At 37.7% G+C, this 26,657-nt stretch overlaps 1 protein-coding gene across 2 annotated transcripts in view; it reads left to right on the top strand.

Moving 5' to 3' along the window:
* Tex11 (testis expressed 11) overlaps window positions 1–26,657 on the top strand; it is a 202,376-nt gene that overhangs the window by 100,969 nt on the left and 74,750 nt on the right. For both annotated transcript variants that reach the window (XM_021153053.1, XM_021153052.1), the window contains exons 16-17: window positions 4,072–4,209; window positions 14,236–14,338. In XM_021153053.1, the coding sequence (XP_021008712.1) occupies window positions 4,072–4,209; window positions 14,236–14,338 (241 nt within the window). The remainder of the gene's footprint in view (window positions 1–4,071; window positions 4,210–14,235; window positions 14,339–26,657) is intronic.

Genomic DNA, 26,657 nt, shown 5'->3' with positions numbered 1-26,657 from the left:
GCCAGCCATTATAGCTTAATCTGAGAGTACCTGTCCTACGGAGAAATCCTGTCTCACAGAAAAACCTAGACAGTTCCCAAGGAATGACACTGACCTACACATATATACATACATGTATACATGTACATACTAGCTCACATGAACACTCACATACAAATAGAAATAAATAAAAGATGGCTGTTTAAACAAAATAAGATTTTTATGGGGTTTATAGTATATATAAAAGTATCATGTATCAAAGTGTACATTATATACACATACATAGGCCAAGAGGAGAGAAATAGAATAGAATTTGTTATAAAGTTCTTATACTGTGTGTGTGTATGTATATATATATACAATATACAATATACATATATATGATGTTAATGGTATACAGTTCTTATACCATATAATTGAAGATAGACATTGATAATTTAAACATTAATACAATATACCCAAACACAGTAAAACAACATTCTAACTCATATGTCAATAAAAGAATAAAAAACAAATCCTAAAAGTATTCATATAATCCAAAAGAAAAGAGGAAAATAGGGAATAAACATTAGATGATACAGAGACTGGAGAAAATGGCTCAGTGGTTAAAAAACATTTGCTCTTCTTGCAGAGGACCTGGGCTCAGATCCAACCACCCACATTGTGGCTCACAGGCAATCTAATGTCCATTTCTGGCACCGTGAATACCAGATATGCATGTGGTACACATATATACTTGCAGACAGAACCCACATACACATGAAAATGTTAAAGTCTCTATTTTAAAGTTAGATGGAACAAAAAGAAAGCAAATGGCAAGAGACTGGGCAAGGGGTCATGTATGCCTGTTATCCTAGCAGTCAGGAAGCTGAGGCAGAGAGATCACAAGTTTTATACCAGTCTAGACTAGATAATAGGGATTCTCTCAAAGAGAAAAACAAATATCAAGATAATAGATTTAAATGTAAGCACATTAAAAATAATATTAAATGAAATAATCATACTAATCCAGTGAAAATGTAGATACTGTCAAGTTAGATTTTAAAAAGCCCCATACCCACGTTTATATTTTTGTTGTTGTTGTTTTTCTTTTATTGGATTTTTTAAAAAGAATTTTTATTTATATGAGTATACCATTGCTGTCTTCAGACACACCAGAAGAGGGCATCAGACCCCATTACATATGGCTGTGAGCCACCATGTGGTTGTTGGGAATTGAACTCTGGACCCCTGGAAGAGCAGTCAGTGCTCTTAACCACTGAGTCACCTCTCCAGCTCCTGGACATTTTCTTTATTTACATTTCAAGTATTATCCCCTTTCCAGATCTCCCCTCCGGAAACCCCCTATCTCATCCCACCTTCCCCTGCCTTAAAGGTTCAAGTAGGTGACAAGGAAAACTCTTTAGAGAAGTAATATTAATCTAAAACTCATTAAAACCAACTTCAAGGCTTGTCATATAGCCACAGCATTTCTCTATAGACTGTGTTAAAGTCAAAGGCAAAGACATAGATCAGTAGAAATAAAGAACCCCAAATGAATTCTACACAAAAGTTTAACTGTTTTGTTTTTACCACATATAGAAGTAATTCTTTAAAGTAGTCTTTAAAACTAATGTTACTGGCCGGGCGTGGTGGCGCACGCCTTTAATCCCAGCACTTGGGAGGCAGAGGCAGGCGGATTTCTGGGTTCGAGGCCAGCCTGGTCTACAGAATGAGTTCCAGGACAGCCAGGGCTATACAGAGAAACCCTGTCTCAAAAACAAACAAACAAACAAACAAACAAACAAACAAAAACAAAAAAACCCCTAATGTTACTGGAGCAATTGTCAAAACCATTGAAAATGGACACTAAATGATATGAACATAAATTACACAAAAATATTTTCCAATACAATAACTGATGAAAAAGATGATTTTCGAGTTGTCAGGGAAGCACAAATTAAAATCTTAAGGAGATACTACTTAGAATTAGCAATTTTTTAAAAAAATAAATACACCAAATATTAGGAATATTAAGGAACTGAAACCTTTATGGTTGGGCTATGAAATAATCCAAACCGTTTAGGAAGTAGTTTGGAAATTTTGTTAAATATTCACCCTTTCATACAATTCATTCTAACTCCATGTATGTACTCACGAGAAAAGTAAAGATCCATGTGTAACACAGAAGTTACCCATCTTTGTGTCTTAGTTAGGGTTCCTATTGCTGTGCTAAGACAGCATGAGAAGGTTTATTTTACTTTTCATACTGTCGCTTAGAGCCTGTCATCTGGGGAAGTTGTGGCAGGAATTGAAGGCAGGAACCCGGGGGTATGAATTGATGCCAAGGCCATGGAGGAGTACTGCTTAATGGCTTATCCCTCATGGTTTGTTCAACCTTATGCCATTCATGACCATCCATCCAGGGTTGGCAGCACCATCCATAGAATGGTCCCACCCACATCAATCCTCAATCAGGAAAATGCATCACATGCTTGCCCACAGGCCAATCAAATGAAAGCATTTTCTCCATTTCTGTCTTCCAGAATTACTCTAACCTGTGTTAAATTGACAGAAAAGCACTCTCGCACTATTTGTAATATTTGAAAATGGACCCAAATGTCCATCAATAAGTGAGTGTATAAGCAATCTGTGGTATGTCCATATAATGAAATATTACTTCGCAGTAAAGGAATTATTGATATGTGCAGCAATGAGGACTAATCTTGAAACTATTTAAGTTGAATTGAAGAGGCCAGACCAAAAATCTATATTACTTGGCAAGCATGAGGTCCCAGTGTTCAAGTACAATGTTGCAAAATATGTTGGGATAGATTTTGTAGATTGGTTAAAGATGAAGGGAAAGGATTTGAAGATCAAAGAAAAAAGTAGGAAACAAGAAATTAGATTCAAGACAAAAAAGGAGAAGCATATAGAGACATATACATGGCTTATAGTTCAAACTATCACTCTTGTCTCTCTCTCTCTCTCTCTCTCTCTCTCTCTCTCTCTCTCTCTCTCTCTCTCTCTCTCCCTCTCCCTCTCCCTCTCCCTCTCCCTCTCCCTCTCTCTGGCCTTCTTTATTTCTGTACTGAGAAAGTAAAAAGTTTCTTCTGAATCATCTCCTTTTGATTCTGTTTCTCCTCTCCCATTTTACATTCAGTTCTGAAGGATATAATCTTAGGTTCAAATAGTCAAAGCCAAAGTTTTACCTTCCTAGCAGAGCTGTATCTATTTTAAAAGGGCATTTCATTCCTTTGAAGTTGTAATGACTGCAGTCATTACTTAAAAGACAGGAAGCCTCAACAGGGTACAGGAGACTCATTTACCTTATGTAGTATTTATAAATAATCTGTCTTAGACTTAAATAATAAACCAGGCTATTTCTATTAGATTGCTACTAATAGTTTCTTATAATTGAAAAACTGACAGTAACACATTTTTTTACAAGAATACAATTACATTAATTTTAATGGTGAAAACTCTGGAAATACACCAAATTGTGAAACCTAGAAAATACTGCATTAATTCGACTAAAATTTTCCTTTAAAAGTAGTCATTGAAAACTATAATGATGTAGATAAATATGTACATAAGATTAATGGAAAGAATAAAATGTGAAATTGTATATAAGCTGTCATAACTACAATTTACATATCTAAAAGGATAAAGTTAAAATGTTATACAGAAAAATGAAGGTATCTCCATTAGCATGGTGATTTATGTATGCTGCCTTTAAGATTTTTATCATTGTTCTTTAAGATAGCTTTTTAAAGAGGCTTTTCTAGAGTTTGTGTACCACTTTTTAGACTCTTCATCCTTTAAGTGAAATAAGTAACTTTTATACTTTCAATACTGGGGACTGAACCCAGGGCCCTGTGTATGCTAGACATCTACTCTGTCACTGAAGTTCAACTCTAGCTTCTGAACTTTGCAATGTGTATGAAACAAAAAAAAAGAGACTTAAACACTTAGGATTCAAGTAAGTAGGTATTGTTTTTGTTGTCTAAAAAGTAGAATCTGTAACAAATTGTTTGCCCCTAGAGAGTAGTTGGGAAAATTTAAAGTGAATTTTGGAAAAATCTATGATTTTGTTGTTTTTTTTAACTTTAGGTCCAAAAATATGCTGATGCCCTACACTGGTACAGTTATTCTCTGAAGTTGTATGAGTGTGATAAAGCAGATCTGGATTTGATCAAGCTGAAGAGGAACATGGTTTCCTGTTACTTATCTTTGAAACAACTTGATAAGGTGCTTTCATTTACTTATTCTATTTTCAGAGGCAGACAATGTTCTTTGCTGTGGCACTTAGGTGAATGCATCACTCTGATCTCAAAGCTACTTAGGGTGGCTGAGAGTGAGTGCCTCAGGATTTGAACAAGGTCAAATTGACATCTTCTTGATGTGTGTCTTGCAAACAAAGCAGAGCTTCCCAAAGGAGAGAGTATTTGGGAAACTATTGATTTCTTTTACTTTCTATCCTTACCATTTTATCTTCTACCATATTCTGAAAGGCTATTTGCTGCTAACTCTGCTATATAGTCCTTTAAAATAGACTAACCCAGTATGGTCTAAATTTTTATTAGGTATCCATTGACAGTAGATACTGACTTGCATGAAGTATTATCCTTTATAACCACTCAAGAAAAGATCAGTGTATGAATCTTCATTAGGAAAAAATATAGAAGCTAAATGATAAAAAGATTTTATGAATGATGGGGCCATCCATATTTCTAATAGCATATGAGACATCTTTTATCCTTTGAACATCATACAGTGTGCACATAATGTGGGGTATTGGTACTTAGATGAACAAAAAAAAATGAGAAGGACACATATGCACTCAATTGAACATGAAGGGTTTTGTTGCCTTTCAAGTTTTACTGACAGCTTTAGGGCAGATTATATGAATGATTTTGTAGGTTTTCTTTGAAGGTCTATGTATTATCAGGGTTCTCTAGAAAAACAGAACCAATAGAATGAATACGCTCACCCATAGCTGTCTTCATACTGGAAGCTGACATTCTGGCAGCTGCTCAGTATATGAGGCTAGGTGCCCCAGCACTCCCAACCTGATGCTCAAGGCCGTAGAGCCATCTGAAAAGACAATGACCAGAAGAGCAATACTCAAGTTGATGAGGTTCAATCTTGCTCTGCAAGAAACTGAAATTTTTGTGTGGTGCTGGAGTTTGAGCTCAGAGCTATACACATACTAGGAAAATGGCCTGTCACTGAAGCACATACCCAGCCTGAAGCAGCACTTATATATCTGACTAATGACAGGCTCAGTTCTAGAGTCAGTGCAGAACTAAACCTGTAATTGGAGTTCAAATGTTGTTAGCACAAAGGAGAAAATAGGCAATCAGGAAACCAGTATGTCTTAATCGCATACACTCCATGTCCAACTGTGTCATTTAATGCCATATAGGTAGGGAAGCCAAAGCTTATTTTGAAATGTTCATGGTAACTGTGTTTGTTACTTAGCATATTTCTCATTTCATCCTTTCTGACTTCCTAGCAGCCACTGTTTGGATACTTTGCATATGTAAAGAATGAATTCCTATGCAGTAGGACATATAAAAAGGTAGAGGTTGGAGGGAAAGCCATCAGTACTTTGCCATCCCCATCTTGCCATTGTCTAACCATTTTTTTTAAAAAATGTATGCTTACTATTTTATTTTACTTTTGAATCATTTTATTTACATTCCAAATGTTGCCCCCCTTCCCGGTCCCCCTCCAAGAGTTCTTCCCATCCTCACTCCCCTTTGTCTCTGAGGGGGTGCTCCCCTACACTCTTAGTTCCCTCCCCTACCTTCCAACCCCTACCTCCCATGGTCCCCTCTGTTCCCCTTCCTTGGGGCATCAAGTCTCTACAGGATTAGGTACATCTTCTCCCACTGAGGCCAGACAAGCACTGCGACATAAGTACTGGGGGCCATGGATCACATTGATGGCTTAGTCCCAGGGAGCTCCTAGGGGATCTAGTTAGTTGATATACTTGGTCTTCCTATGGGGTTGCCATCCCCTTCAGCTCCTTCAGTCTTCCTCCTACTCTTCCATAGGGGTCCCTGACCTCAGTCTAATGATTGTCTATAAGTATCTGAATCTGTCTCAGTTGGCTGCTGGTAGAGCCTCTCCGAGGACAGACATGCTAGGCTCCTGTCTGCAGGCAACAGTAATAATATCAAAGATTGGTGCCCACCCATGGCATGGATCTCAAGTTGAGCCTGCCACTGTTCAGTCTCTCTTTCCTTTTCCCCCCCTGCATTTCTTTAGATGGGAACAATTTGGGGTCAAAAAAATTTGAAGATAGGTGTCATCAGTTTTTGTATAAAGAGCTACACAGAAAATACTTAAGAATGTGGAAGTCACCTGGTCCCTAATGTAACACTCAGCTCTGATCTTATATCAGATACTGACATAAATAATATGTAAAGAAGCACCCACAGTGTGCTCTGAGAAAGCCTTTCTATTTAGGGCTACTAAATCCCATGTGATTCTCTTGCGGCATGAAATGTTTGTCTTTTGATTTATCTCAGCCATCGAAAACCAACAACTAGGCAGAAAAAGAGCGTGGGTCAGATTTTGCCAGACTGGAGTTGCTTGATCTGTTGCTAATTAAGTAGTGATATCTACTAAGAAGAAAACCTGAACAGGAAGGGACAATGCTCTATGATGAGAAGATGGCTGTGAAAATTAAAGCAGCCAGGACTAGAGAGATGGTTCAGTGGTTAATAGCACTGACTGCTCTTCTAGAGGACCTGGGTTCAATTCCCAGCACCTACCCACATGGCAGGTCACAACCATCTGAAAATCCACTTCTGGGGTATCTGACTCTCTCACACAGACATACATGCAGGCAAAGCAGTAGTGCATGTAAAATAAAAATAAGTAAAATTTAAAAGGAATTAAAACAGCCGCAAAGATAAGACTTTATCTTTCATGTTCTGGTTATATATTGTTTATATCTACTCTATAAAGCTCTAAAAATCATACCCTCCCATTACAGGACTGAAAATGGGCTTGTGGGCAGTGCACATAATCTAGTGGTATTCACTAGATGGCACTGTGGCTTCTGTTTGTACTTTAAGTAGCTCAATGATTTTTGAAGGTTTTTGTAATGATTGTATCGCTTTTCTTCCAGATATAAAATAAAGCACTTAATGAAATGTGAGGTAAAGATTAATTTTGGCTCAACTGATGAAGTTTTACTGTAATAAACACCCAACTTGAGGTCTGAGGTCAACAAGTAATTGTTGAATGCTTAATCTGTAAATGGTACTGTAGCATAAGTTTAAGATATACCTTACTCCTCCGTGTAGATATGCCTTAAAATAATATTTCAGGGATAAGATTTGCATGTATAATATGATTATAAAACAACAAAACATTTATAAATTGTCAAATAATGTGGAATATAATATGGAATTTGAATAAGAATAGATGAGATGAGAGTGGTTTGTTCATTGTACATTCATTGGGTGTACAGCATATAGCTCAAAGTTCAGAAGGGTACCTGATACGTTAGAAGGCAGTCATAGTCAAAGGAGCCTTAATACAGTGAAATAATGAAGCCATTCTAAGAAGATGGAGACGAACAGGATACAACAAAACATCTTGTGCTGAATCCCCAAAGCCAGCTGTAATAAAACAGAAAGGATGAAATGGGGTTTTTACAGATGCACATGTGCAACATTTGGGGCTTTTTGTTGATTGTGAGCTGAACAAACAAACAAACAAAAAACAATGCTAAGAAATCTTGCTTATCTTAAATTGAATCAATAGAAACTGACTGCATTTTGTATTCATGCATTCCCCATCAATGAATATAACTAAGTACAGATCAAAAACACTCAGAAAAATGCATTTGTACTGAACTTGTACAGACTATTTTTCATTATTTTCTATAGAATATGGTAAAGTAACTGTTTACATAGCATTTCTTTTTTGAATCTTTAACTTCTTAAAATTTTATTTAATTTTTATTTTATTTTTTACACTCCATATTCCATTCCCCATTCCCATCCACCCTCCAACTGCACCACATACCACACCTCCACCCCACCCCACCCTACCCCCATCTCCATGTGGATGCCCCTATCCCTCACTCCACCTGACCTCTAAACTCCCTGGGGCCTCCAGTCTCTTGAGGGTTAGGTGCATCATCTCTGAATGAACACAGACCCAGAAGTCCTCTGCTGTATGTGTGTTGGGGGCCTCATATCAGCTGGTGTATGCTGTCTATTTGGTGGTACAGTGTCTGAGAGATGGCGGGGGTCCAGATTAATAGAGACTGCTGCTCCTCCTACAGGATCACCCTTCTCCTCAGCTCCTTTCAGCCTTCCCTAATTCAACAACAGGGGTCAGCTGCTTCTGTCCATTGGTTCAGTGCAAATAACTGCATCTGATTCTTTCAGCTGCTTGTTTCATTATATTAGTTATTTTAAATCGTATGGAGATGATTTGAAATGAACAGGAAGATATCTATAGGTTATGTACAAGCAAGGAACATGAGCACCTACACATTTTGGTATCTGAAAGGAGACAGGGAGCCCTGGAATCAATCTTCCATAGATACTGAGAGGTGATTCTGTAATGCATGAAAGGGTAAACTGAAGACGTTTTCTGTTCTGCTGTGGTTAGAGCAGATCTGAAACATAACACTGGATTGGGAGAATAATTTTGAAGAAAGATATTGACAAGCTCTAATGTACCAAGAGGAAGGCATTCAAGAGCTGGTTAAAGGAAAGTATGGAGTTTTAACCTGAAAAATGAAGATTTTGGACATATACAATATAGTATTTCCCATTATCTGTATAGCTACCAGTGAGAAATCCAGTTACTGTCTATAAAACGTGTGTATCAGTGAGTGAAACCTGTGAAAGAGATTTTCAATCACAAGAAGACCCTAGCTAAGAAATAAACTTGTCCAAAATTTAGATAGTGTTTTTTAGAGATACAACGAACTCCCTTTTCTTGAAGGTATTTAAATAAAGTCAGAATGGCTGCTTCCTCTGAATGTTGTTGGGAATATTCACACATAGGAAGAATTCTCAAACATCTGGAGTCCCTCAACTGTATGATTCTTATAATATAATTTAATAACTTTCAGTTTGATAATATGATTTAATAAATTTAATTCTGATAATATAATTTAATAAATTCTATTATGGTCAAAGAAGACTGGAGACGATGTAGATTTTCAAAATTGAGAACTAAAGAGATCTCAAATCATTGCTAAGTTCTTTAAAAAAACTATTGAACTATAATTTAAATATTAAAATATGCCCACTTTGTTATATAATTAAGTAAATCTGAGAAATATATATCCACATGTACCCACTATCACAATCTGGATTTGGAATATCTAGAAAACTCATTAGATAAAATATTTCTAATCAATCCCCAGCTCAACTCTTAGGTTCAAGTAGTGAATTATATGTTTTATATCACTATAGAATAAAATTGTTCTTATAGTTTCATATTAATTATCCATCACACTATATATCAAAATGTATGCCTGGGCAAGACACATTCAGGGAGTTGGTACTGTAAATCTCTTGATACTGATATGGTTATATAGTTTTAATCATTGTGTGATAACTGGTTGTATACTGACAATGTGTGTCTTTATTTATATACACTGTATACAAATAACATTTTTCTTAAAATATTGTGGGCTAGAGCTTAGGTAGCATTTAGTGGTAGATGGATTCAATATTTCACAAATATATTTGAAGAACTGTAAATGCAAATGCAAATATTCTGTCACTAGAAATTACTAAAACAAGGGCAAGATAAATCCAAAGAGCATTTTAAAATAAAACTATTTATCTGCAGACATTTCCCATATATTAAGCAAACAGATAGTAGACAGGACCCAGGAAGCTAAAACCATGTTCTTTGAAAAAAACTAATAAAATGGGCAGACATCTAGTAAGACAAACAAGGAATAAAAATGAAAGAAAGAAAAAGACCAAGAGAGTATTGATATTTGGACACCCTTGTGCATGAATACATTCCTAGAAAAAAAATAGAATTTACTACACTGAATTAAGGAACCAAAAATATGAGTAGTTCCAAACGTAATTATTAATGTAATTTACTCAGTAGTTTAAAATCCTCAAGCAAGACCTAAATCCAAATAACACTATTTTTTTACTTTATTAAACTTTAAATGAAATTCATTCTCAACTAATTTTTTGTGCACAATACAATATTGTTGACTTCAAATATGTTATTAATTGACAAATTTTGTAAAGAAGTATCTTGCTTGCCTATAATTATATAGTTTAATTAGTAACTCCCCACCAGTATATATACATGTACATATATATACGAATATAAATACGTACATATGTACATACTAATGGACTTAATTAGAGTGGCTTAGAGGATGTGGTCCAGGTAGGAAGTCCAACAGGCAAAAGTTCACTCCCATTCTCTAGATTCTTTCTTTGCTTAAATGATTGTTTCCTTAACTGTACAGAAGTTTTTCAGTTTTGTGAGTGCTAATTATTGGCCTTAATCTCATTCTTCTGAATATGTACATCCAGCTTCCCCAGTCCCATTCCATTTGTTGATGTTTCTGTCTTTTTCCCATGGGCTTTTTTTTTTTTTAACCTCTTTGTCAGTATCAGTTGGCTGTAATTTTAAGTGCTCATGTTTAGGTCTTCTGTTTTATTATTCCATTGGTCTGCCTGTTTTTGTGCAAGTACTATATTGCGTTTGTCATTATGTCCAGCATTATTAATTTTTGCTCATGATTGTTTTGGATATCTGTGGTCTTTTTCGTTTACGTACAAATTTAGTTTTTTTTTTTCTCTCTCTTTCTGAATAGGCCTCTAGCCACTCTGGAAATCAGTCAACAATTGACAAATGAGGCATAGTAAAATTTTAAAACTTATACAAAAGGAAACAGTTAGTTAAGTGTATAGATAGCCTACGGAATGGGAAGATTGTTTTCCAACTATTCATCTGACAAAGACTATATATATTCATCCTATAAGTGCTGTTTTTCTAGAAAGTTCTGACTAATACAGTTGTCTTTGGGTTTTATCATAATAGGCTTTATCATGTTAAGGTGTGTTCCTTCCACTCCTATTTTCTCTAAGACTTTTATCATGAAACCATGTTGGATTTTGCTAAAGATTTGTCTGCTTCTATTGACATCCTCCTATGATTTTGTCTTTAAGTATATGTTATGATTTATTTTATGAATTGACTTACATTATGTTGTATCAGCCTTGCATTTCCAGGAGGAATCCAACTTGATCATGGTGAATGATGTTCTTGATGTATTGGTTTGCTAGTGCTTTATTGAGGATCTTTTTGTACCTTTGTCCATCACAGGTATTGGTTTGTAGATTTGTTTTTGTTACATCTTTACCTGATTTGGTTATGAGAGTAATATTGGCTTCATAGAACAATTTCTGGATCCAGTGATCTCTCTGTTGCTATATTTTTTGAAGAGTTTGAAAAATACTGGTTATAGATTTTCTTTTAAAGTCTGGTAGAATTCTGCTAGGCCTCTATCCAGACCTGAAGGGTTTTTGATGGTTTGTTCGTATTTTAGAGAAAGGAAGCTTTTGAATATAGTCTCAATTGCCTTTGTTATGGTTATGTTTGGGTTGTTCTCTTCTTGGTTTAACTTTGGTAGTTTGGATGAGTCAAAAAATTAATCTCTATTAGATTTCCAACTTAATGGAATACAGGTTCCTAAAGCATTCCCTTATAATAGTCTTCATTTCTTTTGTATCTGTTGTAATGTTTCTTTGTTCATTTCTAATTCTGTTAATTTGGGTCATCTCTTTTTTGTTGTTATTGTTGTTAGTTGGTCCAAGAAGCGAGCTCTTACAGGTATTCATTCTTTGTATTATTTTCTTTATTTCTATTTCATTAAGTTCTGCATTGATTTTTTATTATTTCTTGCTATCTGTGGAGTTTGGGATTGGTTTGTTCAAAAAGAACAAATTCCTGAGTTGCATCATGAAGTCATTCAATTTGTTCTTTTTCTGATCTTTTTGTGTAGACACTCAGGGCTATAAACTTCCCTCTTAAATCTGACTCTTATGTACGCAAGAGGTTTAGTCAGAGTGCATTTTCATTTAATTCCCAGAATGTTTTCGTTTCTTTCTTGATTTTTTCTTTGACCTATTCACCATCTCATAATGACTTCTTTAATCCCCATGAATTCACATCCTTACTGGAGTTGGTTTGCTGTTAGTTTTTAGTTTTATTGCATAATAGTCAGATAAGGTACATGGAATTATTTTAGGTTTTCCTTGTTTGTTAATGTTTGCTTTGTGCCTCAGAATGTGCTTTACTTTGGAGAAGTTTCCATGTGCTTCTGTGTCATTTGGATGGACTATTCTGTAGATATTTGTTAGGGCCATTTGATATAGGATATTCTTTAATTCTGAGGTTTCTCTGGTTTTTGACCAGATGACCTATCTATTGGATAAAATAGGGTGTTGAAATTACCTACAATTATTGGTTTTGTGTTCATCTGTGTTTTTAATTCAAATAGTATGCTTTTTGTGAAATTGAGTGCACCAAACTTTGGTGCACATGTGTTCAGTATTGTGATTTCCCCAGATTAATCCCTTGATTAGAATGAAGTGCCCTTCATTCTTTCTTCTGATTAGATTTAGTTTGATGTTTATTTCGTTAGATATTAGGATGCCAATGCCTGCTTTCTTCTTGATCCCATTTGAGTAAAATACTTTTTCTGTCATTTCAATTTAAATCATTTAAATCTAAGTTTCTTGTGGGCAACAGGATGTGAATTTTTCCCAGCATAATATTTTTATTGATTACTTGAGAATTTCCCATCATGTACCCCAGTCACATTAAATTTCCAGTCCTCCCAGGTCTGCCCCCTACTCTTGTGACCTCTCCCACAATAGAAGAAGAAAGAAAAAAACACCGCAAGTCCAATTTGTGTTGTTCATATACTGTCTGAAGCATGGTCAAACTCACAGTAGCCAGTTTCCTCAAAAAACAAAAACAAAAACAAAAAACAAAACAAAAAACCTGACTCCTTCCTCATCTGCACTCCTACTAGAAGCCCTCAATTGTAGAGCGTTACATTTCAGCATCCTTTTCACACTTTTTAAGAGTTCTCTTCAATGCTTTCCTGTCTAGGCTGTTATGTTGGGTGTACAGGGGGCAGTATGTGCTGGGGGTAGTGTTTGTCATGGAGGCCTTTCATGTATTTTTTTTTCCAACTCTTAAGTCTGAAGTCATCAGTATCACTGCAAAAGTAGCTTCCTTGCCCTTTACAGTCAGCAAGAGCATGGATCAAGAATTTCCATGTGAATTTTGTCAACAGCAAGAACTGCAGATATCCACATGGTCTCCAGTGGCAATATAGACCGTGGACATCAACACAGCCCTCTGTTGCAGCATGGGCCACAGTAGATTTTTTTAAAGATTTATTTATGTTTTTATTTAATGTATACAAGTACAGTGTAGCTGTCTTCAGACACACCAGATGTTGGCAGCTCATCTTTCTTAAAAATGTATTTATGAAATATTTTGAAACAAAAAACGAATGTTCCTTCTCCCAGAAAGGATTTCCCTTTTTCTTGCATATGTTTGGGAGTAATTATTCATAACTTTAGGTCTTTTAAACCCTCTCTACACCAGATACTGTAATTTAGGCCTTACAAACAAATAGGTTTGACTTTATTACACCTCATGGGACAGTTTCTCCCTATGTGGTATACTCCCTTTTATCCAGGGTCAAAGTCACTCTGTCTGTGGTCTTCTGGAGTAGTTATATGTAGGATTAAGTATACTGCTGACTTAGTCTAAACATATGATCTTGTGGAATTTGATGTCTAATTCCTGATTTGCCAAGGCCTGTCAAATTTTCAGTAAATATTTGTCCATATTCACAAACACCTACCATCAAAGGCGTTTTAATTCTCTACCTTTCTGGGTCTCAACTTTTTCTTAGATGTGATTTCATGACCTTTTGCTACTTTCCCAAGTGTCCTATTATTTTGTCTTAGTTTAAAAATATTTGAAGTATATTATCCAACATTTATGGTTGTTTTCAGAAGGAAAGCTCTTTTAACATGGTTTATTCACTCTTCTAGAAGCAAACCTATTTCTCTAACCTTGTAAGGCAATAGATTTTTAAAATATTTTTTTTAGGTTCCTTTCTTATCATTGTAAGTACCCCTCAACAATTGTGTCTAACAATAATATTAGTAAAATATGGTGAGGACTTTTACAAAATCAACCTTAAAGTTTTTGTTTTCTTTTCAGGCTAAAGAGGCCATAGCAGAAGTTGAGCAAAAGGATCCTACACACGTTTTCACTCGATATTATATATTCAAGATCGCAATCATGGAGGGTGATGCTTTCAGAGGTATAAATGTTCTTTATGCATTAATGTTAACAATAAAAAATCCTCAGAGAATAAAAAGCCCACAATAAGTAAATAGTTTTCAAGATAATAGACTGAATAGATATAACTCTTACATAATAATTATACAGTAATGCACAACAAAGCTAGAGAGTATGTGAAAGTATTAAAAAAAAAAGCAACCACCTATCTAAATGATCTTAAATGGGCAAATATTGGACAAGAATTCGGGAAACCATCATTTGAGCCAACAATCTCTGATGTTGTTGGCAATTATTATAAAAATTCACAGCAGTTAAGAATTAACTAGCCGGGCGGTGGTGGCACACGCCTTTAATCCCAGCACTTGGGAGGCAGAGGCAGGTGGATTTCTGAGTTCGAGGCCAGCCTGGGCTACAAAGTGAGTTCCAGGACAGCCAGGGCTACACAGAGAAACCCTGTCTCGAAAAACCAAAAAAAAAAAAAAAAAAAAAAAAGAATTAACTATAGTGGTTGTACCAGTTTGCAATCCCACCAGCAAAGAAGGAGTGTTCATCTTTCTTCACATCCTCACCAACACGTGATGTCACCTGAGGTTTTGATCTTAGCCATTTTGACTGGTGTGAGGTGGAATCTCAGAGTTGTTTTGATTTGCATTTCCCTGATGTTTAAGGATGTTGAACCATTTTTAAGGTGCTTCTCAGACATTTGAGATTCCTCAGTTGTGAATTCTTGGTTTAGTGCTATACCCCATTTTTTGATTGAGTTGTTTGGTTTTTTGGTGATTAACTTCTTGAGTTCTTTATATATATTAGCTCTCTATCTGCTGTGGGGTTAGTGAAGATTTTTTTCCCTATCAGTAGGTTAGCATCTTGCCTGGCTAGTGAGCAGTGTTGCTTCCAGCTGAGTAAGCCTGTTGATGACAATTCTCCAGGGGTAGCCTCCATATAGCACCTCATGGCACAATGATGGTTAGCCAGGAAGGAGAAGGCAGCTTCCAGTCTAGTTGTAGCTGGATTTCTCTGTATCCTGAGACTAGGGTTGATGGTATTTTCAACTATAGGATTTTATCTATCCAGTTTTAACTGCTGTGGACAACTAACAGCAGTGGTAATTGCCTGTATTGTTTTGGGGGCCTCCAGGGCTCCTCTGACCAAAACACAACAGTCCTACCTAGTCTGAACTTTTCATCTAATAACCCATGACCTCTGAAAGCACCTTTACCACTCATGTATAGTCCATTCATTCAAATTCATTTTCATTTATTTTGTTTTTATTAGCTTATTAATGATCATATAGTTCTCTATGCTTTTTCATTCATCATTAGTTATGATTGAACCTCCCCCAATCCCCTCTCCCCCCCCTCCCCGTCCACCCTCCAACTCTTCCACATCCCATACCTCCTCCCTGCCCACTCTCTCCATGTGGATGTCCTCACCTCCATCCTCCCCTATCCACCTGACCTCTAAACTCCCTGGGGTCTCCAGTCACTTGAGTGTTAGGTGCATCATCTCTGAATGAACACAGACCCAGAAGTCCTCTACTGTACATGTGTGTTGGGGGCCTCATATCAGCTGGTGTATGCTGCCTGGTTGGTGGTCCAGTGTCTGAGAGATCTCAGGAGCCCAGATTAATTGAGACTGCTGGTCCTCCTACAGGATCACCCTTCTACTCAGCTTCTATCAGCCTTCCCTAATTCAATAACAGGAGTCAGCTGCTTCTATTAGTTGGGTGCAAATATCTCCATCTGACTCTTTCGGGTGTTTGTTGGGTCTTCGGAGGGCAGCCATGATAGCCTCAGTAATAGTGTCAGGCCTTTGGACCTCCCCTTGATCTGGATCCCACTTTGGACCTGTTGCTGGACCTTCTTTTCCTCAGGTTCCTCTCCATTTCTCTCCCTGCAGTTCTTTCAGACAGGAACTATTATGGGTCACAGATGTGGCTGTGGGATGGCAACCCCATCCCTCATTTGATGCCCTTTCTTCCTGTTGTAGGTGGGCTCTATAAGTTCCCTCTCCCTACTGTTGGGCATTCATCAAAGGTCCCTCCCTTTGAGTCCTGGGAGTCTCTCACCTCCCAGGTCTCTGGTGCATTCTGGGGGTGTCCCCCAACCTCCTATTTCCTGAGGTTGCTTCAGGTTTCCATTCATTCTGCTGCCCCTCAGGGCTTCAGTCCTTTTCCCTCACCCAATACTAGATCAGGTTCCCCTCTCCTCCCACTCTCTTCCCCAAGGTTTAATTTTGACACCTTTGTCAAAAATCAGATGACTCTGTGAGGGCTTATACATGGCTCCTCTATTCAATAACATTTTATTGATTTTCCTGTCTGTTTTTATGCTTGTTCCATCCCATCTGTCATAGTTTTTTTTCCTGTTTCTGTGATAAATATCCTGTCAAAAGTAACTTAAGTTCACAGTTCAAGATATAGTCTATCATGGTGGAGACATCAATGCAGCAGAACATGGAATCAGTTGGTAACATTACATTCACATGAGGAGATGAGAACAATGAATGCATGAATGCTAGGGTGCAGTTCAATTTCATCACTCTATACAAGCCAGCATCTCTTTCCAAATGAGTGATGTAACCACCTCAGTTAGCATTAATGATCACACTGTTTTTGCTATTACAGCTCTATAGTGTAACTTGAAATCAAGTATGGTGATATCTTCCCCATTATTCTTTTATACTTGGTATTTCTTTGTCTAGTTCAGAGTTTCTGTTCTATGGAAATTTTAAGAGTGCCGTTTTCTATTTCTGTGAAAAATACTGTGAGAATTTAAAAAATTCTTTATTTTTTGAAAATTTATACCTATATGGAATGAAAGATAATCAACTTCCCTGTGCCCCTTATTTCATTTAGTTTGGTTTTCTGAATTGGTGATAAAAAACATGATCCAAAGCAACTCGAGGACAAAAAATGGTTTATTTCATGTTATTAGTGCATTATCAACAGAAACTAAGGCAGGAGAAACTCAATTCAGTAAAATGGACCTAAGAAAATGAAACACTACTTAATGGCTTCTTTGTTCTGACTTGCTCAGCTACCCTTCTTACATAGGCCAGCCCTAATTACCTCAGGATGGCCCTGTTAACAGTGGTCTGGAGCCTCCTATGTCAGTTACAATAAGAAAATGCTACGCAGACATGTCTACAAGGCCAACCTGATCTATACAATTCTTCAGTTGAATTTCCTTCTTTCTAGTTTGTCTCTGTGTTTGTGTCAATTTGATGGTTGAAACTGTGATATTCTCCCCAACCCAACCCCTCCCAACTTCATTTCTTTTTGTTTTTATAATCCACTAAGTCCATTTAGTGCTGCCCATATGTGCATGGGTGTGAGGCCACTCACTAGTTCACAGGAAACATACATCTTCAAAAGAGAATTCTTTCTCCCCTAGCAACTAAACAGTGCTGGTACTTCCTAAGTGAGGAGTGTGCCTGGAGATCACCTAGGTATGGTGTGGTTTTGACTAGCTTGATGTTTTGTAGGTCTTCTGCAGTAACCACCTTCTTGCAGAGAATGTTCCTGAAGGGGGAAGGTAATAATATAGTATGGGTCAAACAAAAGCAATGAAGTGGAATACTAGGGTCAGAAAAGCTTAAGCAAGGATGGGTATGGGAGTATGGAAGGAATTAGGAAGTGAAGAGGAGGGATAGCTCAACAGAAGGGGTATGAAAAGTCATATGGAAGCCTACTATCTCATAATCCAGCTTTAAAAGGTGGAAGGATAATAGGATACATGTGAAATGAAATAGATGAAGTAGGGAATACTGAGGTTAAAGGATTAAGTGGGGGTGGGGATGGGCAAATACGGGACAGAAGAGGTAGTGATAGGTTAAACTAAAATCTCAGAATCTATGTAAAAGCTTTATGGAAATCAACTAAGTAGTAAACTAATTTCAAAATACAACTGAAAAGGAGTTTAGGCAGAATTGTTATGCATGGTTTGACAACACTGTTGTTCCCTGAAGACATGGGTGATTAAGTGAAAATCACAGTACAAGGCATGGTTTAGCTTCTTATGAGTTATTGGTCAAGGAGGCCTGGACATTTCCAAAGAACCATAGGCTGTTGACATTACCATTGTTTGCCCACAATAACTTCATGGTAAGATTCTATTGCTGAAAACACAACACATGCTAGCTTCAGGACATAGAGAAGTCAATCTTAGACTGGCAGAAAAACTTCCTCCTTGTTGACTAACATTCATAATGCCAGAAAACATGTTATTCATGGTGTCGGAAGAAGGTACATCAGTGGTCTTACCCAGCACTAGACCCCATATGCCACAACACTAACTTGCTGGGCAAGCTATGGCTACTGGTACAAGAGTGGCTCTCCTTAATACCTTTCTCAGTATATTTGTCATTATAAATAGGAAGACTGCTGATTTTTAGATGGTTTTTTTTGTTGGTTTTTTTTTTTTTTGGTTTTTTGGTTTTTTGGTTTTTCGAGATAGGGTTTTTCTGTGTATCCCTGGCTGTCCTGGAACTCACTTTGTAGACCAGGCTGGCCTTGAACTCAGAAATCCTCCTGCCTCTGCCTCCCGAGTGCTGGGATTAAAGGCATGCACCACCACACCTGGCTCTGGATGTAAAAGTTTTTATCCTGTACTTTTTTGAAAGTATTTGTCTGTTCTAAATGTTTCCTGGTGGACTCTTTAGGTTCTTTTATGTATAGAATTATATAATCTACAAATAAAGATACTTTTCTTCCTTCCCTATTGTATCTCTTCTATTTTTCCTGTTCCTTTGCTGCTCCAGCTAAGCTTTCAGTACCATATTTATTAGGCATGTAGACAGTGAACACTCTTACCTTGTTCCTGATCTTAGTGAAAATGCTTTTATTTTTTTTTCCATTTAGTATGATGTTGATTGTAGGTTTGTCATTTATAGTCCTAACTATGTTGGAGTATGTTTCCTCTATTCCTAGTCTCTTCAAATCATTTCTTGTGAAAGAATGTTGAATTTTGCCAAAGGCCTTTTCTGCATCTATTGAAATTATCATGTTATTTCTGTGTTTGAGTCTCTTTATACAAAATATTATGTTTATTGGTTTATATATGTTGAACCATCTCTGATCATAATGAATGGTCTTCTGGTGTATTCTTTAACTCAGTTTGCAAGGATTTTATTAAGGATTTTTGCATCAAAGTTCATTAGATCTGTGTTCTCTCTCTCTCTCTCTAAGGCTAAGGTAGTGTCTGTTTTTATGGCAAGGTGTGTTTCTTACAAGCAGGATTTTTTGAGGCCCCAGGGAATGGGGAGGCCTGGTGGGTGGTGGTGGGTCAGGGGTGGGGGGAGGGATGTGGGACATCCTCTTGGAGATGGGGTGGAGGAATTGTTGGGAGGGACTGGGAGGGAGAGTAATGACTGGACTGTCATATAAAAGTGATAAAAAATCCAACTCATTAGTCATTGTCTTTTGATTGGGTAAATGAGATGTTTAGTATTCATATTGATTATTGAAAGTGTCTGTTTTTATTGATTTTGTAGTGTTTGTTGTTTTCCTAATCCTCATCTTCTTAACTACTATATTAGGATTCTTAATTTGTTTCCCCTGGAACCGTGTGTGTGTGTGTGTGTGTGTGTGTGTGTGTGTGTGTGTTTTCTGTTTATCTCAAACAATTTCTTCTGGTATCCTCTGACAAGATGACTTATTGGCCATAAATTTCTTTCTCTCCTTTTATCACAGAAAGTTTTTCTTTCTCCATGAATTATAACATATTTCCCCCCTAGGTCTATTGTCTGGATTGGCAACTGTGACATTTCAGAACTTGAAAGCCATACTTTTCTGGATTTTAAGGTTTCTGAGGAGAAAGCAGCTGTTATTCTGAGAGCTTGCTTTATATGTGATCTAGGTTTTTGTTTATTTGTTTGGTTGGATTTGTTTTGTTTTCCCTTTTAGAGTTTCCAACATATTTAGTTTTGTTTGTTTTGTTTTTGTTTTCTCTTTTATAGTTTCCAACATATTTAGTTTTTTTTAATGTAATGTGAGTTTATAGATCTGTGTGTTCGGTGTTCCATATGTCACTGGTACTTGGATGATACTTGGATGGAACACTCCCTCAATTTGTAATTGTATTCAAAATACTTTCTATGCATTTGTCATGGAATTTTTCTTTTTTTATGATCAAAATTTGTCGATCTATTTTCTACGGTGTCCCAGAGATCCTTTCATGGTTTTAAAATGTACTTTTGTCCTCACCTTTAAGCCTTCGTGATCCTTTCTCTTGGCAAGCTTCACAGTGACTTTTTAATTTGACTTAATTGTTCATTTCCTGCATAATTTTTCCAGTATTTCCATCTCTCTATTCCATTTTTATATTTTTGTTGACTCATATATCATTCATCCATTTGCATTCCCTTGGAATTCATTCTAGAGCTTATTAGCATCATTTTTTTACTTCTTTGAACATATTTATAGTCATTCTTTTCTGTGGGGTGGTAGTTTTGGAGACCACATGCCTTGGTTTTTCATGTTGCTTGTGTTTTTGTTTTGGACCTTGTGCATCAACAATTAGACCTTAGGTTGAATACAGCTGATCTTGCTCTATTTTGCCATTCATTTGTGTGGAATGTCATTTTCTACCTCATCACATTCAAACCTTGTGTCCCTAAAAGGCTGTCCTAAAAATGAATCTTTTATAGGTACGATCTTTTCTTAGTTTTAAACCATTATATACTCTGTGTCTTTCGATGACAGAATTAAGCTATTTTTCTTCAAGGCAATTATTGATATACAAGGATTTATTATTGCCATTCCATTCATTATTTTGTTTTTATAGAACTTTTGTTCCTTTCTACCTGTTGTCTACCTGTTTCCACCTGTTCTATGTAATCAGGTGGTATTCTATACTTATCTGCTTTCATTACTGTATATGTTATGTAATAATTATAGTTTGTCTGTGGTTACCACAAAGCTTATTTAATACATTATATAATGTGCTGTTTTAAGCTGACAATTACTTTACTTTGATTATAGCAAAATAACTCAATCTTTTTAGTCCACCTGCTTCTTTATAGCTTATATTTTTGATACAACTTACATTTTATATTAAGTATTCTTTAAAATTATTATGGGTATCAGTTTAATCATTTAATCTTTAACCTTCATTCTAAAGATATGAATTACACACCTATTAAGACTATTCTGAATTTAACTGGGTACTTTCTAAATTTACATTTTTACTCCTGCTAAGTGACATACTTTTCCTTCAGCTCAAAGAATTCCCATTTCCATTTCTAGCAAGGCATCACTGACGTTGATGAACTCCTTTAGTGTTTGCTTGTCTGGGAATTTTCATTTTCCCTTCATTTCCTTGTCAAGACTTCCTATGTAGAAGTTTTTTTCCACCTGTACTTTGGATTTGCTGCCTCAATTTCTGGCCGGGGTGCTGATTCTGCCAAGAAACATTAGAGCTGTAGACCATTGGCACACCTGTACATGTGCTGCTTCTCTACGTCTGCTACTTTCAGCATCTTCCCTCAATCTCTCAGCTTTTTATTATTTGATAATGTCTCAGGTGAATCGTGCTTGCATTAAATCTGCTTAGACATTTGTTACCTTCCACTAAAATTTAGAGTCTAAATGGATACCTACATCTTTTTTTGAGATTTACTGTTTTTTACTATTTTTATCTTTAAATAAATTTTCTATCTCCTTGTATCTCAATTTCTTTTATCTCTTGATGTTGTTCCATAAATTTCACATTTGTTCATTCCTTAATCATTTTTTTTCTCAACTTTTCTTTGGCAACATGTTCTTTTTTCTCTTTCTTTATTTTTACACTCCAGATTTTATTCGACCCCCCCCCAATCCATGCTCTGAATGCTGCACATCCCACACCTCCTCCCTATCTCCCCTCCCCCATCTCCACGTGGATGCCCCCACTCCTACCCCACCTGACCTCTAAACTCCCTGGAACCTCCAGTCTCTTGAGGGTTAGGTGCATCATCTCTGAATGAACACAGACCTGGCAGTCCTCTACTGTATGTGTGTTGGGGGCCTCATATCAGCTGGTGTATGCTGTTTGGTTAGTGGTCCAGTGTTTGGAAGAACTTGGGCGTCCAGATTAATTAAGACTGCTGGTCCTCCTACAGGGTTGCCCTCCTCCTCAGCTTCTTTTAGCCTTCCCTAATTGAACAACAGGGGTCAGCTGCTTCTGTCCATTGCTTGGGTGCAAATATCTGTGTCTGACTCTTTCAGCTGCATGTTGGGTCTTTCGAAGGCCAGTCATGATAGACTCCTTTTTGTGAGTGCTCCATAGCCTCAGTAATAGTGTTAGACCTTGGGACCTCCCCTTGATCGGGATCCTACTTTGGGCCTGTCCCTGGACATTCTTTTCCTCAGGCTCCTCTCCATTTTCTCCCTGCAGTTCTTTCAGTTAGGAACAATTATGGGTCAGAGATGTGACTGTGGGATGGCAACCTCATCCCTCACTTGGTGTCCTGTCTTCCTGCTGGAAGTGGGCTCTATAAGTTTCCTCTCCCTACTGTCAGGCATTTCATCTAATGTCCTTCCCTTTGAGTCCTAAGAGTCTTTCACCTCCCAGGTGCATTCTGGAGGGTTTCCCAACCTCCAAGGTTGCCTGTTTCCATTTTTTTCTGCTGGCCCTCAGGGCTTCAGCCCTTTTCCCCTACCCAATACCAGACTAGGTTCCCCTCTCCCCACTCCACTTTCCCTCTCAAGTCCCTCCCTTTCTCGCCACTTTTGATTGTTTTCTTCTCCCTCCCAAGTGGAACTGAAGCATTCTCACTTGGGTACTTCAGCTTTTTCACCTTTTTGAGTTCTGTGGACTGTATCTTGGATATTCTGTACTTTTTTTTTTTAAAGCTAATATCCACTTATTGGTGATTACATACCATGCATGTCCTTTTGGGTCTGAGTTACCTCACTCAGTATGATATTTTCTAGTTACATCTATTTGCCTGTTTGTGATAGCCAGAAGCTGGAAACAACCCAGATGTCCCATGAATTGATACAGAAAATGTGGTTCATTTTCACAATGGAATACTATTTACCTATTAAGAATGGCAACATATTCTTAGATTGTCTTTCAGTTCAGTTTTTTTTTCTAGTCAGTCAGACCTACCACTGATGCTCTTTATTGTACTTTTCAATACTAGAATTTCTTGTTAATTTTTTTTTTCGAGACAGGGTTTCTCTGCGTAGTCCTGGCTGTCCTGGAACTCACTCTGTACACCAGGCTGGCCTCAAACTCAGAAATCCACCTGCCTCTGCCTCCCAAGTGCTGGGATTAAAGGCGTGTACCACCATGCCCAGCCTTAGAATTTCTTTTTGTATTTCTGTTTCTGTATTTTGGGTGTGAGACATGTGACTATATAACCCTGGCTGATCTGGAACTTTGTGTAGGCCAGGCTGACGTGGAATGTGTTGTGATCTTCCTGCCTCTGCATCTGTGTGCTGTGGGTATAGGCATGCATCAATATGATCAGCTCTGTTTTAGTTTTGTTGTTACTGTTTCTATTTTCTTTTTTATTATGATTTTTAAATTTTTATTTTATGCCTATGGTTGTTTTACCTGCATGCATGCCTGTTGCTTGCAAGGGCCAGAAAAGGACATCAGATCCCTGACTATTGGAGTTACAGGTGGGTGAGCTGCTGTGTGAGAGCAGGGAATTAAGCCTGGGTCCCCTGAAAGAGCTTCTAATGCCGTTAACCACTGAGCCATTTCTCCAGTCCCCTTTATCTTCTTTTTAAAAAACATTATCTGTTTATTGAGATAGAGAAGGAGAGTGGAGGGAAAGATGGGAGAGAATAGGCCACAGTGTATGTGTGAAAATCAGAGAAAAACTCGTGGGGGTCAGTTCTCACCTTCCTCATATGGGCTCCAGAGATCAAATTCAGGTCATCAAGCTTAGCAGCAAGGCCTTTATCTGCTATGCCATCTCACCAGCCCTGCTTCTCTTTGTACTTGATGTTTAGGAAGCTTCTTTGAAAAAAAATATTTTTTTGTATTATTAGTCTGGCAGTTTGCAAATCCACATTTATTTCCTTCTTTTTAAGCAATATTTCTTTGTTACCCAGGCTAGTTTCAAACTCCTATGCACGCATGATGCTCACACCTCAGGTTCTGAATGCTAGGACTACAGGTTTGTGCCTTGCAGCCAAGTGTATAAATCCTTAGTTTCTTTAAAGACTTTTACTAGGTTTATCCACTTGGACTTGAGCTTTGTACAAGATAAGTATGGATCAATTTGCATTCTTCTACATGCAGACCACCAGCTAAACTAGCACCATTTATTAAAAATGCTTTATTTTTCCCACTGTATGGTTTTGGCTTCTTTGTCAAAGGCTAAGTGTCCATAGGTGTGCGGGTTTATTTCTGGGTCTTCAGTTCTGTTCCATTGATCTACCTATCTATCTCTGTACCAATACCATGCGGTTTTTTTCTTTTTGTTTTTATTGGATATTTTCTTCATTTATATTTCAAATGCTATCCCAAAAGTCCCCTATACCCTCTCCCCCCACCCACCCTGCTCCCCTACCCACTCACTCCCACTTCTTGGCCCTGGCTTTCCCCTGTACTGGGGCATATAAAGTTTGCTAGACCAAGAGTCCTCTCTTCTCAATGATGGCCAACTAGGCCATCTTCTGCTACATATACAGCAAGAGACACGAGTTCTGGGGGGTGCTGATTAGTTCATATTGTTGTCCCACCTATAGGGTTGCAGAGCCCTTCAGCTCTTGGGTACTTTCTCTAACTCCTCCATTGGGGGCCCTGTGTTCCATCCAATAGATGACTGTGAACATCCACTTCTGTATTTGCCAGGCACTGGCAAAGCCTCAGAGGAGATAGCTATATCAGGGTCCTTTCAGCAAAATCTTGCTGGCGTATGCAATAGTGTCTGGGTTATTAGCCCAGAAACCTAGAATACCTAAGATACAACTTCTAAAACACAAGAAAATCAAGAAGGAAGACCAACTTGTGGATACTTCATTCCTCCCTAGAATAGGGAATAAAATATCCATGGAAGGAGTTGCAGAGACAAAGTTTAGAGCTAAGACGAAAGGATGGACCATCCAGAGACTGCCCCACCTGGGGGTCCATACCATGCAGCTTTTATCACTATTGCTCTGTAGTACATCTTGAGATCAGGGATAGTGATTCCCCCAGAAGTTCTTTTATTGTTGAGAATAGTATTTGCTAGCCTTGGATTTTGGTTATTCCAAATGAATTTGCAGATTGCTCTTTCTAATTCGTTGAAGAATTGAGTTGGAATTTTGATGGGGATTGCAGTGAATCTGTAGATTGCTTTTGGCAAGATGGCCATTTTTACAATGTTGATCCTGCCAATCCATGAGCATGGGAGATCTTTCCATCTTCTGAGATCTTCTTTGATTTCTTTCTTCAGAGACTTGAAGTTCTTGTCATACAGATCTTTCAATTGGCTATTAGTATTAGGGTGATGTATTATTTCCATGCTTGTGTTTGATCTTTGTGGCCTTGCATCAGTGTCTGCATATTTGAGGAAGAAGGGAATTACTGTGGTCATTGTGAATTAGCTTTGTTTAGAAAGGCCTTTCATCAGTCAGTTCACTTAGAGATTCTGGGCAGGATAATTGGTGTGATTCGTAGCATGTTGCTTGTGTCATTTGACAGGCCTGAGATTGCTCAGTGTGCCTGGTTCCTATAAACACAAGTTTAAATATGAAGGTAGATCCATTGCATTGACATAATGATTGAGTCTTTGAGGTGATTTACAACTTGATCTTAGAGACAGGTCCTGGAGACTGTGTCTGTTAGGGATATCTGTATCTTTAGGTCTGTGCTAGCTGCATTTGCTTTGGGATGAACCATTAGCCTGAGCATCCAAGTGTCTGCTTTCCTCGAGGGACCAACTCCCAGGAATGTACCTTTTGTAGCCAGATTTGAGAATAGCCTTTTATAGCCCTGGTGCTCTGTCCAATCAATCCTTATGGACCTAATCTCCAAGCTAGAGCCCACATATCTATGTTCTGGCACAGTTTCCAGTTTCCTGGGAACCAAACACCAGGCCAGTGTCCACATCCTCATGCTTTTGGATAGCTCATATATCTAAAGATAGTGTGGCAGTACTCATAATACCAGGATCCAGACTGGAAGATGAGTCTGGTGTTTATATCTTCTGGGATGGACTAAGTTAATTAAGGCTACCTGATGCACATGTGGAACTTACATGTATGTGTGGTGGGGCTGGGGAGGCAAGGACCTGTTACCTAGGTCTACTAGAGTGAGCTTAGCTTTTGAGTCTGCTTGAGTAGGCCCGAAGTCTACAACCCATGAGGCTAGTCTGCATCCTGTGTGTGTGTGTGTGTGTGTGTGTGTGTGTGTGTG

Source organism: Mus caroli, chromosome X, assembly GCF_900094665.2.
Source record: "Mus caroli chromosome X, CAROLI_EIJ_v1.1, whole genome shotgun sequence".
Classification (NCBI taxonomy): domain Eukaryota; kingdom Metazoa; phylum Chordata; class Mammalia; order Rodentia; family Muridae; genus Mus; species Mus caroli.
Note: the sequence above shows the minus strand (reverse complement) of the source record. Positions and strands in the feature narration are given on the sequence as shown.